General features: G+C 41.3%; 1 protein-coding gene across 2 annotated transcripts in view; it reads left to right on the forward strand.

Moving 5' to 3' along the window:
• The window catches only part of TRPC6 (transient receptor potential cation channel subfamily C member 6), a 117,316-nt gene that overhangs the window by 71,674 nt on the left and 28,887 nt on the right, over positions 1 to 16,755 (forward strand). Inside the window, exons 1-3 of one of the 2 annotated variants that reach the window (XM_072729961.1) lie at positions 4,524 to 7,896; positions 11,574 to 12,348; positions 16,183 to 16,368. In XM_072729961.1, the coding sequence (XP_072586062.1) occupies positions 11,662 to 12,348; positions 16,183 to 16,368 (873 nt within the window). In that variant the 5' untranslated portion in view covers positions 4,524 to 7,896; positions 11,574 to 11,661. Of the gene's footprint in view, positions 1 to 4,523; positions 7,897 to 11,573; positions 12,349 to 16,182; positions 16,369 to 16,755 lie in introns of those variants that run through there. The other variant, XM_072729962.1, reaches the window with a different exon arrangement.

Below are 16,755 nucleotides of genomic sequence, written 5' to 3' on the forward strand. Positions count from 1 at the left end.
CTGTATACTTTAAGTCCCTTGACTTCCCCTGGAACTGGTCCGTCTCGCTGGTCTTGGGGGAGGGGCCTGCTGTGCTGATTTTCAGGTGTTAGCACTTGGGGGAGCTGCTCTGCCCCTGCCTGGTGCAGGGCTCAGTGGGGGTTGTTTACCCCGTGAGGCCCCGGGAGGAAGCCACAGTGGCGGGGACAGCTCTGGGACCCTGGAGTCAGCCCCGCAGTAGCTCCGGGGCTCTCCGTCTGCAGGGCCTGGAGGCTCCCAGGCGGGGCCGCTGATCTGCTCAGTTCCACGCAGGAGCGTCCTCGCTGTCCTGGGCCCTCCCGGCCTCTGCCTGTCCCGGGGGGAGGCCGGATCCTGGGCTGTGTCCCGGCGCCCTGTGCTCCGGGGCCTGCGCTGTTGGATTCGCGCTCCCTCCCCGCAGCCCCCTCCGCGGAGCCGCCGCCCGAGCCCCTCCGAGCTGCTCCGGGTCCCGCCGAGCGCTGCAGCCCTTAGGGAGCTCGGCGCATCTCCCGGGGCGCAGTTCCTCTGTTACTGCCCCAGGGAGCCCGAGGGCATCCCCGCCCTCCTGGGTCCTGCTCCAATTCCCCGGGAGGCCTTTCCGCGGGGAAGGTTGGTGCAGCTCCTGCTCCTCCCGGACGGGGCTCTCCTGTCCTGGGGACACTCGCCCCGGCCTCAGCCCGGCTCCTCGCTGGGCCCCTCCCCCTTGGAGGCCTTTTGTGTCTTTATTTCTTTTTCCCCGTCTTCCTACCTTGATAGAGGCGCGAACTCTTCTCACTGTAGCGTTCCAGCTGATCTCTCTTTAAATCTCAGGCCGAATTCGTAGATTTTCAGGATGATTTGAAAGTTTTCTAGGTAATTTGTTGAGGACAGGTGACTTGGAGACCCTGCTCTTCCGGCATCTTGCCCCCCCCCCCCCCATCTTGCCCCTACCCCCCGGGTGTTGAGTTTAATAACTTCTTTATAGATCTTGATAACTAACCCTTTATCTGATATGTCATTTGCAACTATCTTCTCCCATTCTGTAGGTTGTCTTTTAGTTGTGTGGACTGTTTCTTTTGCTGTGCAGAAGCTTATTATCTGGATGAAATCCCAAGGGTTAACTTCTGCTTTTGTTTCCCTTGCCTTCATAGATGTATCTTGCAAGAATTTGCTGTGGCCAAGTTCAAAAAGCCTGTTGCCTGTGTTCTCCTCTAGGATTTTGATGGATTCTTGTCTCACATTTAGATCTTTCATGCATTCTGAGTTTATCTTTGTGTATAGTGTAAGAGAATGGTCTAGTTTCATTCTGCACGTGGATGTCCAATTTTCCCAGCACCATTTATGAAGAGACTGTCCTTTTTCCAGTAGATAGTCTTTCCTCCTTTGTCGAATATTAGTTGACCATAGAGTTGAGGGCCCATTTCTGGGTTCTCTATTCTGTTCCATTGATCTATGTGTCTGTTCTTGTGCCAGTACCACAGTTTCTTGATGATCACAACTTTGTAGCACAACTCGAAATCTGGCATTGTGATGCCCCCAGATATGGTTTTCTTTTTCAATATTCCTCTAGCTATTCGAGGTCTTTTCTGATTCCACACAAATCTTAAAATTATTGCAACTCTGTGAAGAAAGTCCATAGTATTTTGATAGGGATTGCATTGAACCTGTAAATTGCCCTGGGTAGCACAGACATTTTAGGAATATTTATTCTTCCAATCCATGACCAAGGAATATTTTTCCATCTCTTTACGTGTTCTTCAATTACTTTCAGAAGTGTTCTGTAGTCTTTAGGGTATAGGTTCTTTACCTCTTTGGTTAGGATTATGTCTAGGTATCTTATGCTTTGGGATGCAATTGTAAATGGGATTGATTCTTTAATTTCCCTTTCTTCAGTCTCATTGTTAGTGTATAGAAATGCCACTGATTTCTGGGTATTGATTTTGTGTCCTGCCACATTGCTGAATTGCTGTATGAGTTCTAGCGATCTTGGGGTGGTGTCTTTTGGGTTTTCTATGTGCAGTATCATGTCATCTGCAAAGAGGGAGAGTTTGACTTCTTCTTTGCCAATTTGAATGCCTTTTATTTCTTTTTGTTGTCTGATTGCTGAGACTAGGACTTGGACTTCTAGTAGTATGTTGAATAGCAGTGGTGAGAGTGGACATCCCTGTTGTATTACTGATCATAGGGGAAAGGCTATCAGTTTTTCCCCATTGAGAATGATATTTGCTGTGGGCTTTTCATAGATGGCTTTTAAGATGGTGAGGAACATTCCCTCTATCCCTACACTCTGAAGAGTTTTGATCAGGGATGGATGCTGTATTTTGTCAAATGCTTTCTCTGCATCTATTGAGAGGATCATATGGTTCTTGTTTTTTCTCTTGTTGATGTGATCTATCACATTGATTGTTTTATGGGTGTTGAACCACCCTTGCATCCTGGGGATAAATCCCACTTGGTCATGGTGAATCCTAATGTACTGTTGGATCCTATTGGCTAGTATCTTGTTGAGAATTTTTGCATCCATGTTCATCAGGGAAATTGGTCTATAATTCTCCTTTTTGGTGGGGTCTTTGTCTGGTTTTGGAATCAAGGTGATGCTGGCCTCATAAATAGAGTTTGGAAGTATTCCATCCCTTTCTATCCTTCAGAACAGCTTTAGTAGAATAGGTATTGTTTCTTCTATAAATGTGTGATACAATTCCCCTGGGAAGCCATCTGGCCCTGGACTTTTGTGTCTTGGGAGGTTTCTGATGACTGCTTCAATTTCCTTCTAGTCATTTTGCTCAGTACAGAGTGGCTGTATGAGCAGGCTGTGTCAAGACTATCAACCACAACCTAAGTAAATTTCACCGTAGATGATTCTGACGAGGTCAGAGACCAGTAAATGAAAACAAAGATCAGAACAAAATAAAACAAAAGGACCACTAATGTGAAAAACAAATATTAAAACAAAGTAGGAAAAAATAAAAGGCCAAAAATTTCAAAGAAGAAGAAAAAAAAAGATGAGAAAGAAACAAATGTAGAAAGGAAAAAGAGAAGAATAAAATGGTGGGTACTTAGATGGCAGTGGTGAAGGTGTTGTTGTGAAGGGAGAATATAGTCTACCTGAGGGGTTCTAGAGGATGATCCTCTTGGTTCTGAGTGTATCAAGTTCTGTAAGTTAGAAGATGCTCAGTCCCAAATTTATATACTAGCAATACTTGTAGAAAGCCCCAACTTTGACCACTGAAGCATAAATGGATAAAAGAGGGTTGCAGAATAAGAATGAAGAGAGAATATAATCTTACAGAATGAACTAACATGGTATTCCACTTGGTTTGGGTGCATGCTGGTCATGTTTTAGAAGAGATTAACTTCCACCATTGTAGAACAAAATGAGGCAGAAAAAACAAAAAAACCATATCTTGTATATCTCCCAAAATTAAATTGAGTATGTTGAAGGGAATCTAGAAGTGGAAAACATATCTAAGACATGTAATTGTAGAAATTTAAAAGTCAAAAAGGAAGAAACATAAAAATGAAGAGGTGTTAAAATATTGTAGTTAAGGTGGGAAAAGGGAAAAATTTTGAAAATTTTTAGTCTGATATAAAAATGAGTTGTAATGGAAAAAGGGAAAAAAATTTTTTTAAGTGGGAGGACCCTCTAGTTCTATATACTATAAATCCCTCGACTTCCCTTGGAGCTTTCCAGGGCTGCTTGGTCAAGAACTTGGTCTTCCCCTATTCTTCCAGCGGGTCTTCTGGGGGAGGGGTCCGCTGTGCTGATTCTCAGGTATGTGTGCCGGGTGGAGATGCTCTGCCCCCTGCCTGGTGCCAGGCTTAGTGTGAGCTGTTTATCCCGTGAGGCCTTTTTTCCCTGGTGGCCCCTCATCTTCCAGGCACAGGGTGAAACAAGGAGGAAAAACAACACTGGTGGCAGCCAGGTCTCCAGCCCTGGAGTCAGCTCCCCGCAGTAACTACCACAGTCTCCCAGTTTGTCCTGGCCAAGATGCTCCCATGGCCGGTGTGGGTGCACTGATCTGCACAGCTTGCAGGGTGCCGAGCAGCAGGAGAGTCCTCATTGTCCTTGCCTTCCCCTCCTCTGCCTGTCCCAGGGGGAGTGCAGGATTGTGGGCTTTGTCCACTCTCAGAGCTCTGGGATTCGGGGTCTTGTGCTGCTGGAATTGCGTTTCTGGGGAGCCCGGCTCCCGAAGGCAGCAAGGTGCAGGCCCCTCTATCCGGAGCTGCCCACCTAACCCACTGGCTTCCCCCCACCCCCATGCCCCACCAGCTGCGCACTCCAGCCCTTTACCGAGGTCTGTCCACAGTTTGTGGTGCACTTACCCTGGGCACACTGCCTCTATTAGTGACTCTGGGAAACTGGAGGCTTCACTGACTGCCCCTCCAGCAATTCTGCCCAAATCCCTGCTGAGCACTTTCCCATGCCAGAAAAATCTGGTGTGGATTTTTAAAGTTCCCGCTTCTCCAGGGGTGGGCTTTCCTGTCCCAGAGGCTTTTGCCACCCTGCTTTAGCCTGGCTCCTTGTGGTGCCCCTCCCTGACTTGATTCTTTTTTTCTTTTTTCTTTTTTTTTTTTTCTCACCTTCCTACCTTGCTAGAATCGAAAACTCCTCTCTGTAGCATTCCGGCTTTCTCTCTTTAAATCTCAGGTCAAATTCATAGGTGTTCAGGATGTTTTGAAAGTTATCCAGGTAAGTTGGTGGAACCAGGTGAGTTGAGGACCCCTGCTCTTCTGCCATCTTGCCCTGCCCTCTGGGATTTACGATGTTATTCATATCTCCGGATCCACACAATGAGGTTCCGCCTGTGTTTTGTCGGTAGGGTTGTGCATCTTCTTTGCTGTTGGCTCTCTGGGAGCACGTGGGCTCCAGAAGCTTGGTTCTTGTTTAGTTTGCAATGTGCCTTTCTGCTAAGCCCTGGGAATCCTCTGGTGAACAAGAGACACAACAGTCCCTCCTCTCGGGACTTGGGAAGCCACCGCATATGCTGACTGCTCCTCAGCCCAGAGGGAGGGACAGATGTGTGTGGCCGGAGTAAGCAGACATGTAAAAACAGTCTCATTAGGATAAAAGGACTCTTATCATTCATTCTCCTAAAGTGTTTGGCAAAATTGCCAGTTGTGTTGACTGTTAATCTCTAAATACTTAAGTTCAACTTTTCCCATGGGTTATTGTGCAGATAATAAAATGTACATCCTGGAATTTCCTTCATTTTCACCTTCTGGCTGACTGTCGGCATTTTCGGCTCCCCTGTGCCTCGTGGATACTCACATGCCCTTTACATTCACACTGCTTTAGTACAACTGTGCTTTCCCTTTAAAATTTCAAGGATTTTTGAAACAACAAATAAAAAGTTAAGCTAGATACTTAATATAAAGCTTAGTTTGTATAAGAGCAATTCCATTTGGTAAAAGCACATTATATTTGAACAGGAAATAGAGATATTACATGCTATGGACTCAAAGCACACAGTCCATCTGACTCAGAAGCTAATTTGCGTTACCAGCATTTTCAATCAAGATGGATTATTCCATCTCTCACTATCTGGGGCAACTGGCACTATCTCGCCAGCAAAAAGTATCAGGAAAATGAGGTATGTAAAACTATTGATTTTCATGACCTAATCAATATTTGAGGACCGAGGGGGCAGTGGCTAGATACATTCCTTCCTGGAACTGGTATTTATGTATTGTGATAAAACAAATTTTTAAAATACAGACATGAAAATGTAGCTTACTAAACATCTAATCATGTTACATGTGGCTAAATGGATGAATAAAAATTCCTAATAAATATTTTTCTTAAATAGAAGAACTGACTTTGCAAAAATATGCCCTTTAGCTGGAATGAAAATATCGCTTCTGTTGATATATTGTTTTGGGTGTCCCCTTTTCTAGTAGATGGTTTTACTAGGTTTCTTTGCAATTAAAGTACAGTTCTACAACATGGCCTTATAAAATCCATTCTTGAAGGGGTAAATGTAATCTAGCAGCATCTAATGTCTTTCTTGAAAGTCTTAAAATGTGTATTCCTTGAAAAGTTATTTTACACGTTTTGCTTTTGCATTTGAAAGGCAGGGATTAAGCAACACCACTTGTGACAAAATACAATACATAGAGCCTTTTTTTTTTTTTTTTTTTTTTTTTTTTAATTAATTTTTATTGGTGTTCAATTTACCAACATACAGAAAAAATAGAGCCTTTTTAGACTGCAGTTAGGGAAGGCAGGAGGCAGCAAAATATGCATTTTGTTGGGTCCCCCTACTGGCAGCCCTCCCTCTATCTCACCACCCATGCAAGAATGGGTGGTGTATGCCCACAGCATCTTCTCAGATGCCTTTATAAACATTGTATGTCTGGCTCCCCTCTAGACAGAGTGCCAAAGAAATGATGATAATCCAGGCCTTTTTATAAAAAGTGTATCTGAAATGTATGTCACTCCAGTGATTAATATTAGTGTTTGCAATGATGAGACAGGAGATGCTTTAAAAATGAAGAAAACAGGGCAGCCCAGGTGACTCAGTGGTTTAGCGCCACTTTCAGTCCAGGGCATGATCCTGGAGACCCGGGATCAAGTCCCACTTCTGGCTCTCTGCATGGAGCCTGTTTCTCCCTCTGCCTGTGTCTCTTCCTCTCTCTCTCTCTCTCTCTCTCTCTCTCTGTCTCTCATGAATAAATAAATAAACTCTTTTTTAAAAAATGAAGAAAACATTCCCTGTGGAAATGTTTTTGCTGTTTCCTCAAAATAATGGAAGCTATAGGTATGAAAGCCATAATAGTCTAGAAGGAAACAGGACATATCTTTATGAATAGTGGCTTGCTGGTTTAGGACCTGCCATTATTCAGATCTGTAGGCATTCAAGTCATAAATCAGTATTTTAAAATTTTGGAATTAAAGATGTCGCAACTCAAAATGAACTGAGTGTATATTACCTCAGTAATAGAATACAGAATATATACCTCAGTATATATTTAGAGGTGTTAGGTGAATGAATAACACTCTGGAAAACAGATTAAAAATTCGAATATGAGTAAAGTTACTGATAATAATTTTTCTTTCTTTAAAAAGACAAAAGCCAATCGATCACCATTGCAGTCCTTGCCTTTCTATTAGTCTTCCACCTGAATAATGGCTGAGAAGTGATGAAGCTGGTGATCTTCTTGTTCATAGAAATGCATATTCCTGTGGCCATGAGAAATAGTGAAACCCAAAATTAGGAGCTTTCCACATTTGTAATTTCAGTGGACCCCAGAAAAGCCTTGGTTAGAGTAATTATTTCACCCATTCTTGTGGAAGAAAAAGAACAAAACAGACTTGGTTCTTGGTCTTATTTTGTGTCTATTTTGTGCTTATTTGGTATTGTTTTAGTAGCATCAGAACTTCTTCCCCAAGTCCTCACTCTTAGTACTTTCATCCCACTTTTATTTTTTTAAAGATTTTTTTTTATTTTACGGGGGGGGGGGAGAGCATACGAGAGAGAGAGAGAGAGAGAGAGAGAGAGAGAGAGAGAAAGAGAGTGAGAGAGAGAGAGAGTGAGCAGGCAGAGCCGCAGGCAGAGAGGGATAGAGAAGCAGACTCCCCTCTGACATGGGACTTGATCCCAGGACCTAAGCCAAAGGCAGATGCTTCACCAACAGAGCCCCTCAGGTGCTTCTCATCTTAACTGTTTTCTCTAGATTTTACAGTTTCTCTTTTTCGTTATCCATGTTCAGCAGACCTTCCCCTTCCCTAAGGTGTGAGGTTCCTCTGGTCCTATCGCAGCAACTATGGGGGGAATGCTTGCAGGAGGCAGGACTGCAGGGGATTCTTAGAAGCCGGAAGAATGACAGAGAGAAGGGAAGGGGGTCAGAATCTCAGAAGAAAGAGGATGGATGGCTGCTTACATGACAAGTCTTGGTGATCTCTCTGCAGTTCGACCTCAGGTAACATTCTTTACTTCAGACATAATGCTGCCTTTCTAAAGACTCACCTCCAAGAATCATCTTTTGCCAAAAGTTACATTAGCAAATTATTCTGAGGGAAAATTGCACTTTTTTTAGAAAAGACTTTGGAATTAATACTTTTTTCAATAGAAAAGAATAGCTACAAAAATCACTAGCTTTTTGAGGAAAAACTCTGATACAAAATATAGAGGATGAAATATTCATTAAAAAGCAATTTATGACACCTAGTGGCTCAGTTGGTTGGGCATCTGCTTTCAGCTCAGGTCATGATCTCAGGGTCCTTGGATTGGCCCTGCTTTGGGTTTCCTGCCTAGGGGGGAGCCTGCTTCTCCCTCTCCCTCTGCTACTCCCCTGCTTGTGCTCTCTCTCTCTCTGTTAAATAAATAAATAAATAAAATCTTTTTGAAAAAGCAACTTAGAAGTAGATTCTCTGAAGTATTTGGATCTGTGTAGAGTCTTTATCACTAATGTCTCTGGATTTAGAGAAGAGAAGAAAATGTGTCTTTGAAAGAAGAAAAGGTGTTCTAAAGAACAAAAAGATGTTCTCGAGAATTAAAAACATAATAGCAGAGAAAAATTTTCAAAAGATATATTAGAGGATAAAGTTAGAGAAATGTCCAGAGTATAATACAAAAGCAAACAAACAAAACCCCTAAAAAACTAAAACCAAATCAATAAAAAAAAACACGCAATTAACTGGAAAATTGGAGAGAAAAGATAAGAAAATTAAATGGTAATCCCAGAATGTCCAGCATCCAAAAGGACTCCCAGAAACAACAGTGAGCCAGAAACAAAATTATCAGAGATGTGAGTAAAAAATATTTCTCAGAAAAAGAAAAAAAATATTTCTCAGAGGACACATTTTTTTCTAGATGAAAATATTTACTGGGTGCACAGAATGATGGAGGAAAAGAGATTCCCTCCAATAAAAAACTATGTAATTTTAGGATAGCAGCAGCAAAGAGATATCCAGCCTCATATTTCCCAAGAGCTACTACAAAAATTAGTATCTAATAGAACAAGTCTTTCAAAATTATTTTCAACCTAGAATTCTCTACCCAGCCAAACTACGAATTAAGATTGTTGATATTACAAACTCATTTTTAGACATGCAAAACCTGAAGGAATTTTCCTCTCCTGCTCGTTTTCTCTGTCAGCTCCTAGAAGATGTGCTGTCCTGGATTATGGGAGTGAACTGAGAGGGAGGAGGATCTGGGATACATTACATGAGGATCCATCACAAAAGTAAAGTGAAGAGAATCCTTGGGATGATGCCAAACAGAAGATCCAAGAACAACATACATTTGAATCTAGACCACAGCTGGGTCCAGGTTCATAGACACTCTTCAAGAAGCTAAAATTCAAAAAACACATAGCACATTGGATGAATTAAATGAAGATTTAGATTGAAGGAGTGTAGAGTTTTGTTGAATTAGTCATACATACACAGAACATTAAGCATATGAATACAGAAAGAGAATTTTTAATTACTGGGTTTCAGGACACAGAGAAGTAGTGCCAGGAAAGACACATGCATGTCAAAGCTTGAACTAGCACTGCATTATCCTAACATAATAGTTACACCATAACTATCCTGGAATGACATGGAGCTGTGAAACATGTTTGTATGTGTCCATGTGGGTGTGTGTATGAGAGGAGGGAGAATGTGAAAGTGAGCTAAATGCTCAGCTTCGGTGGGAAATCCATAGATAATGACAAACCTGGAAAATCAGAAATCACAATATTACTAAGTTATATGGATATAAGGATTGAAATTATAAAATAATCAGTTAAATAGTTGACATTCTTACCTCTGGGGATCAGAAAGTGGGGTAAATGAAGAACATAGGGTTGCTGTTTTTTTATAACATGCTTATGGAGTCCTTAAATTGTGCATGTGCATAACTTGATAAAATTAAAAATGGAATTGAAAACAAAGCAATAACTATAGAAATCAAAATAGATGTAAAAATCATTTTCTTAATATTTAACAAAAGTTCCCTATACAGTATCTAAAGACCTACTTTAAAAATTAATAGAATTGTGGCATATGTCTAGCCATTGGCCTGGGATAACATTTTAAATTTATTTTTTATGGTTTTATTTTTAAAGATTTTATGTGTTTATTTTAGAGAAAGAGAGTAGCAGGAGGAGCAGAGGGAGAGGGACAAGCAGACTCCTTGCTGAGCACAAAACTTGATGCAGAGTTCAGTCCCATGACTCTGAGATCATGACCTGAGCTGAAATCAAGAGTCAGATGCCTAACTGACTGAGCCACCCCGGTGCCTCGCTAGACATCATTTCTTAAATGTACAAAGTTGTCTCTTTAATAAAACATCAGGCTGGTTACTTTTGAAGAGAGACCAAGGATGGTGGAAGGGTTTATTGCTGAATGAGTCTATGGAAAGCATTGGTGAATGTGTCAGCATACTCTTTGAGCTCCTTAGAGAACCATAATCTGTTTCTGAGTGGCTGACATATCACTACTTCTTTGGGCATCACACTACCAGAGACAAGAGACTTGGTACCAAGATGGATAAGGACTCATAGAGAAACATAATTAGGCCACATGGGAGGGAAGGATCATTTATGGGGTCTTTGGACTGACTTTAATTTCTTCCTAATGGGAAATTTGTGACAGTTTTAGATGGATGGCTCTATAAACATTTATAAAGAAGGAAACATCTCTCACATCTATCATCAATCACACCTTTTCCCCTCTGAAATTTCAGGCCCTTGTCCTCCTAACATATCCCCTCTTTGTTCTGCAGGGAAGGGCCCATGTGAGTCTGTGGTTAATGATAGTGATAAGGATTGAGTCTTAAACTATAAGACGTAAAGTTATAAATCAATAAGGGAAAAAAATCCCCATTGTAGCATTTGATTAGAGAAAGAATCGCTTTCTCCTATCACAGAGTGAAGGCTTATCCTGAAGGCTAGCCACCTTTTTGACCACTGTCTTCATCACAGAGGTGTTCTTTCCCACCTGCACTGTAATCACAATGTTCTCATTTCCAGTGATTTTTAGAACACCTCGCAGAGTCCAAGTCTCAATTGTTCCCATTAATGAGACCTGTGCTGTAGCATCTGGTTGATCCCTGTGCTGGGGAAACTGTCTATTTGCACCCACTCTGTCTCACACTCCCAAAACATAACCTCCCCTGAGTCCTACACATCTTTCCATCTTTAGCCTGTAACTTTCTCCTGGAAGCATCATTAGATAATGCTGCTTTGGTTTATCATGACAAACAGCTGATGACAAGGCACTGTGTTGATTCCCAATTTCTTCCCTGAGACAGTAAGATTTATTAGGGCAGGAAAGTTTCTACTTTTGTCACCATTGGTTCTCCTGGGCCTTACAGCATCTGTGATCGACACATACCCGTTAATCCCTATGTGAACAGCACAGAGAGATGATAGGAATTGCCAGTCTCCACCCCAAATGGAAACATTGAAATCTGCAAAGTGCTTGGCTTTCTTAAAGGAGAAGTTCTTGGAATCCATTAACAAACACATCTTCATTTATATTATAGTTGGTCTAGAGCTGATGAGCAACATCTAATATACTTGAGGGTTGCATTAGATGAACAGCAGGTCATTTGGCACAGTAAAATGCTTTTAATATGATTTGTTCCAATCTTTCTATTTTATTACAGCCGGGACACCGACAGCAGACTGGCTCACCGGCGGCAGACGATTCTCCGTGAGAAGGGGAGAAGGCTAGCCAACCGGGGACCAGCATACATGTTTAATGATCACTCAACAAGCTTATCTGTTGAGGAGGAGCGTTTTTTAGATGCTGCTGAATACGGCAACATCCCGGTGGTGAGGAAGATGTTAGAAGAATGTCTCTCACTGAACGTCAACTGTGTAGATTACATGGGCCAGAATGCCCTGCAGTTGGCAGTGGCCAATGAGCATCTGGAAATCACAGAACTTCTTCTCAAGAAAGAAAACCTGTCTCGAGTTGGGGACGCTTTGCTTCTAGCTATTAGTAAAGGTTATGTTCGGATCGTGGAAGCTATTCTCAGCCATCCAGCTTTTGCTGAAGGCAAGAGGTTAGCAACCAGCCCCAGCCAGTCAGAACTCCAGCAAGATGATTTTTATGCATATGATGAAGATGGGACGCGGTTCTCTCATGATGTGACCCCAATCATTCTGGCTGCCCACTGCCAGGAATATGAAATAGTGCACACCCTCTTGCGGAAGGGTGCTCGGATTGAACGGCCTCATGATTATTTCTGCAAGTGCAGTGAATGCAACCAAAAACAGAAGCATGACTCCTTCAGCCACTCCAGATCTAGGATTAATGCCTATAAGGGCCTGGCAAGTCCAGCTTACCTATCACTGTCTAGTGAAGACCCAGTCATGACAGCTTTAGAACTTAGCAATGAGCTGGCAGTGCTGGCCAACATTGAGAAAGAGTTCAAGGTAGGTCTCTTAGGTTAAGGACTTCACTCTCCAAAAGCCAGAGTCAAGGTGTATCCATATGCTTCTAGTAGGTGCAACATCATGCTAGTTACCATGGACAGGAAATAATTTTATATATTTTCTGAACAAACTCTTTGTTGTAATGAAAATGTAGTAAAACTTGTGATCACTGCCATTTTGAGATGGTCTACTGTAGACACTTTACATTTGTTATGTCTAATTCTTATCACAGCCTTGAGAAGATATGAGATACTTTTCAGATGAAATGGAGGCATAGAAAGGTTAATTAAGGCCCAAGACACACATCTGTTAATTGGCAAGCTGGGCTCAGAATCCAGGTATGCAGTACTCTAGAGCAGGTTCTGTCTCCTGGGGAACCATGTTTGGGTTCAAAGCATGGTGATAGGTGCCACTGAGGCCAGAAAGATGAATAAGCTGAAAGAAGTCCTGGTTTGACTGGAGAGACACATGTGCATGTAAATAGATGTGATATAGAGAGAAGTGGAAATACTAGGTGAGCTATAGTCACTGTGCTCTGCAGTCCCAGTCAGTCCTCAGGGGAGTTACAGGTGCTATGGCATTTCAGCTGCATAGGGCAGAGTGCGAAGGATCTGGGGAGGCAGGGGAGGGAAAAGATATTTCAGAGCCAGATGACAGCAAAAACTATAGCTCGTAGCTACAAAAGAAGTAGTCAAGGAGTCTTTTTATAGAAGATGCATGGAGAGATATGCCAGATACCTCTCGGTCCACATGGTTTGTGCTGCATTTAGAGAGGATGAAAGCCCAGATTCCCAGCCCCAGAATTTCCATCACTCATTGCTTTTCAACTCAGAGGTTGACAGGCAAACACTCACTGCTAATTTACTAGTGTATGGTGAGAGCATGTGGCCCAAAGACATGACCCACAGTTAACTCAACCTGCCAGCTTCACATTTCCTTTCAAGGAACCAAAATCACAGTGCAGCATCTGGCTAATTAACTACTGCCAACACTCATTTCAAGTGACTTTACCTGTCAATTTCAGAGAACTTTAAATATGAAAACATTTGTAAAGGGATTCCCATAGTCTTATTCTTTCTTTCTTTTTTTAAAAAAAATTTTTGTTTTGTTTTGTTTGAGAATATGTCTTGAGAATTAGTAGTGAACTGGAAACAATTTTTTAGGTCAGGCATTAAATAGCACAAAGCTCCCATACTTTTTCAGCTCGTGAGGTTCCTACTGAACAGTCCTGCCCCACACTGGAACATGCTCTCCTTTTAAATATCTAATTTCACCTGAGCCTTTTTGGAATTGTAGGGAACATCGATTTTGATCCTTACATTTTTGTCTTTTTAAAGGCTAAGGATACATCTAGGAGTTGAAGGCTAATATAAGAAAGGCTAGATGCATTGAAGTTTACCTTTAGCTGCATGGGTACTTGCAAATATCAAGGATGGGCCTGTTTTCAGATCTTGCCTTTAATGGCATAGAATAAAATAATTGTGCTTTACTGAAAGCTTGCTAAATGTTCAGCACCATGCTAAGTACATTCTACATGTGGTTTGCTTAATCTCATTTAACCTCAGTTTTCTCCTTTGTAAAATAGGAATAATAATAGCACCTACTTCATATATTGGTTTTAAGCTATCTGAGATCACATGCCTGAGCAGTGGAAGATCTGTGATTTGATTGTAGGTATATTTTAGTGTAAAAGTGCAAACCAGTAGCCATTCTACTTGATAGTGGACATGGGGAACATATACACTCACACACCTCAAAATTTGTTGCCAAGATCCTAACTGACTTTTGCGTGAAAAGGGTAAGGATATTTCCTTGTGACTCTGTGTATACTATCTGAGCAGATACCTGTCTGGAAGTAGCATGAGCCATTTGTCTTTGGGAATCTGTTTGCATCTGCCATTAGCAAAGTGTAGCCTATGTAGAAGTCACTAACTTGTGTTGGAAGGCCACTTGGCATGATTTACAGAGAGGAGTAAAGCACCCAAGTAGGTGCTTTATACAAATCCATATAGACTTCCCCCAGCAACTTCCTTTCCTGATTCTTCCAAGAGATCTTTTATCCTAAGCATACCAGTACTTCCAGGATGGAGGAGACAACTAGCAAAGCTGTGGCTCTGAAAGTAAACTCTGCCACTCAGGCTTTGTGACCTCAGGGGACCTTATATATTTTTTTAAGTTTCTTTTTCTTTTTAATTCAGTTAGCCAACCTGTAGTAAGTATATCATTAGTTGAAGAGATTGAGTTCAGTTACATATCAGTTGCATCTAACACCCAGTGTTCATCACATCACATCCCTCCTTCATGCCCATCCCCAAGTGACCCCATCCATCCCCTCTCCCCTCCAGTGATCTTCAGTTTCTTTCCCAGAGTTAAGAGTCTCTCATGGTTTCTCTCCCTCTCTGATGACTTCCCATTCAGTTTTCCCCCCTTCTCCTATGATCCTCTGCACTGTTTCTTATATTCTTCATGAGTGAAACCCATATGATAATTGTCTTCCTCTGATTGACTTATTTCACTCAGCATAATACCCTCTAGTTCCATCCACATTGATGTAAATGGTAAGATTAGATTTTTGATATGCAAAATGGGAATAGTATTTACCCTACTTGCTTCCTAGGTCTTCAAAGATCAAAAGAAAAGCATTCTACATAGAAAGTGGCATAATTCTAAAAGGCAAAGGGTTTGGGGCCAAACAGAATTGTATTTGAAGCCTGATTTTGATACTAAGTGCCTGGATGATCTTGGACACATTCTTAACCAAACTAAGCAAGATGATTTTGAAGATTACATGAGACAATGGAATCCATTTGCAATGCAACAACCTCCAGCTAATATATTTTCTTGATTCACATTGGGCTATAAATGGCCTCATTTCAATGGAAGAGAAAACACAGACCTGAATGAAGATACTAATACATAGTGTATATAACCTAGAGGGTTTTTTTAATTGAAGTATATTATATCCCCATTCACAGTGCAGGCAAGTTCTCTTTTTTCTACATTCTTGGCAACACATTATTGTCTTTTTTATTTTAGCCATTCTCACAGATGGAAGGTGGTATCTCATTGTGGCTTGCATTTTTCTGATGAATAGTGATGTTGAACATGTTTTCAAAACGTGAATTTTTGATGTTTGAATATGATCTACACTTTCTAAATCTTCCCAACATTATATTGTAATCAGTAATAAATTACAAAAAAAAGCATTTTCATTAAATTTTCTTTTCTCCAAAGAGAAGAATTTTGGTTTTCAGCCTTTATATTAGATCTTGTCTTTTGACTCTGATTTTGGTACATAAAGTTCCTCAATAACAACTTAGTAAGTAGATAAATGACACGTTTGTTTTTCTCAAGGACCTCTCTAAATGTCCTGTGTTTCTCAAGTTTACCAACACAGTTTACAAGATCTTCCAAAGATCTATCAAATATATAATATGCGCTTGCCGATGAAGTCATGAACGAACATAAGAGATACGACATGTGCAAAGTAGTAAGATCTGGCTGAGGGGAAAGTTGCTCACTTTGTATTTCTTCTGAACCAACAGATGAATTTGACACAGTACATGACTTTTTGACTTTTCCATAGCTTTGATTATGTTTTAGACAAATCTCTTTTCTTTGGATAGGAAGAAAATCTTTACGGTGCTAAAATATTTCAGAAATCACTCAGCAGAACAGCAATTAAAGCACATTGAAAGAACAGTAAACTTAAGATAGAATTTATCTGTTTTTCTATATAAACTATCAAGTCACTGATAAATTCCACTGCATAGCATAGTAAATGTGCTACTTCTCCATTGTTTTGTTTTGTTTGTTTTGTTTTGTCTTTCCTAGAATGATTACAAAAAACTGTCGATGCAGTGCAAAGATTTTGTTGTTGGACTCCTTGATCTGTGCAGGAATACGGCAGAAGTGGAGGCCATCCTGAATGGGGATGTTGAAGCATGCCCCAGTGGCGGAGATCACGGTCGTCCAAATCTCAGCCGTTTAAAACTTGCCATTAAATACGAAGTAAAAAAAGTAAGGTCAGGCATGAAGCCCATGTACGCTATTTCAGTTTTTATTGGTGCGATGTAAGGATGAGGGGCTGGCATAATGCTCTCGAGCTGGGTTTCACTAACCTGCAGGTGCATGAGGCAGGTTCTTTAAGTAACCCTTAGAGCTTAGCTGTGAGTCTTTGAAATCTAGACTTGTCCAGGCAGTGATTACCACTTTCTTGTGCTTGTCTCATGCTGTGAAAATGACTTTGTGTGTCCTGGTTATATGAGAGGAACAGCAGCACTGGAGACCCAGTTTCATTTCCCGTTTGTTTCTGTGTGCTGGTTTGGGACCAGTGCCCTTGATTCCTTCTGGGGTACATCTGAATCCCTCCAACACTCTCTGGGGACCACTTTCAGTCTCTGCCTT

The sequence above is a fragment of the Vulpes vulpes genome, chromosome 12, assembly GCF_048418805.1.
Source record: "Vulpes vulpes isolate BD-2025 chromosome 12, VulVul3, whole genome shotgun sequence".
NCBI lineage: Eukaryota > Metazoa > Chordata > Mammalia > Carnivora > Canidae > Vulpes > Vulpes vulpes.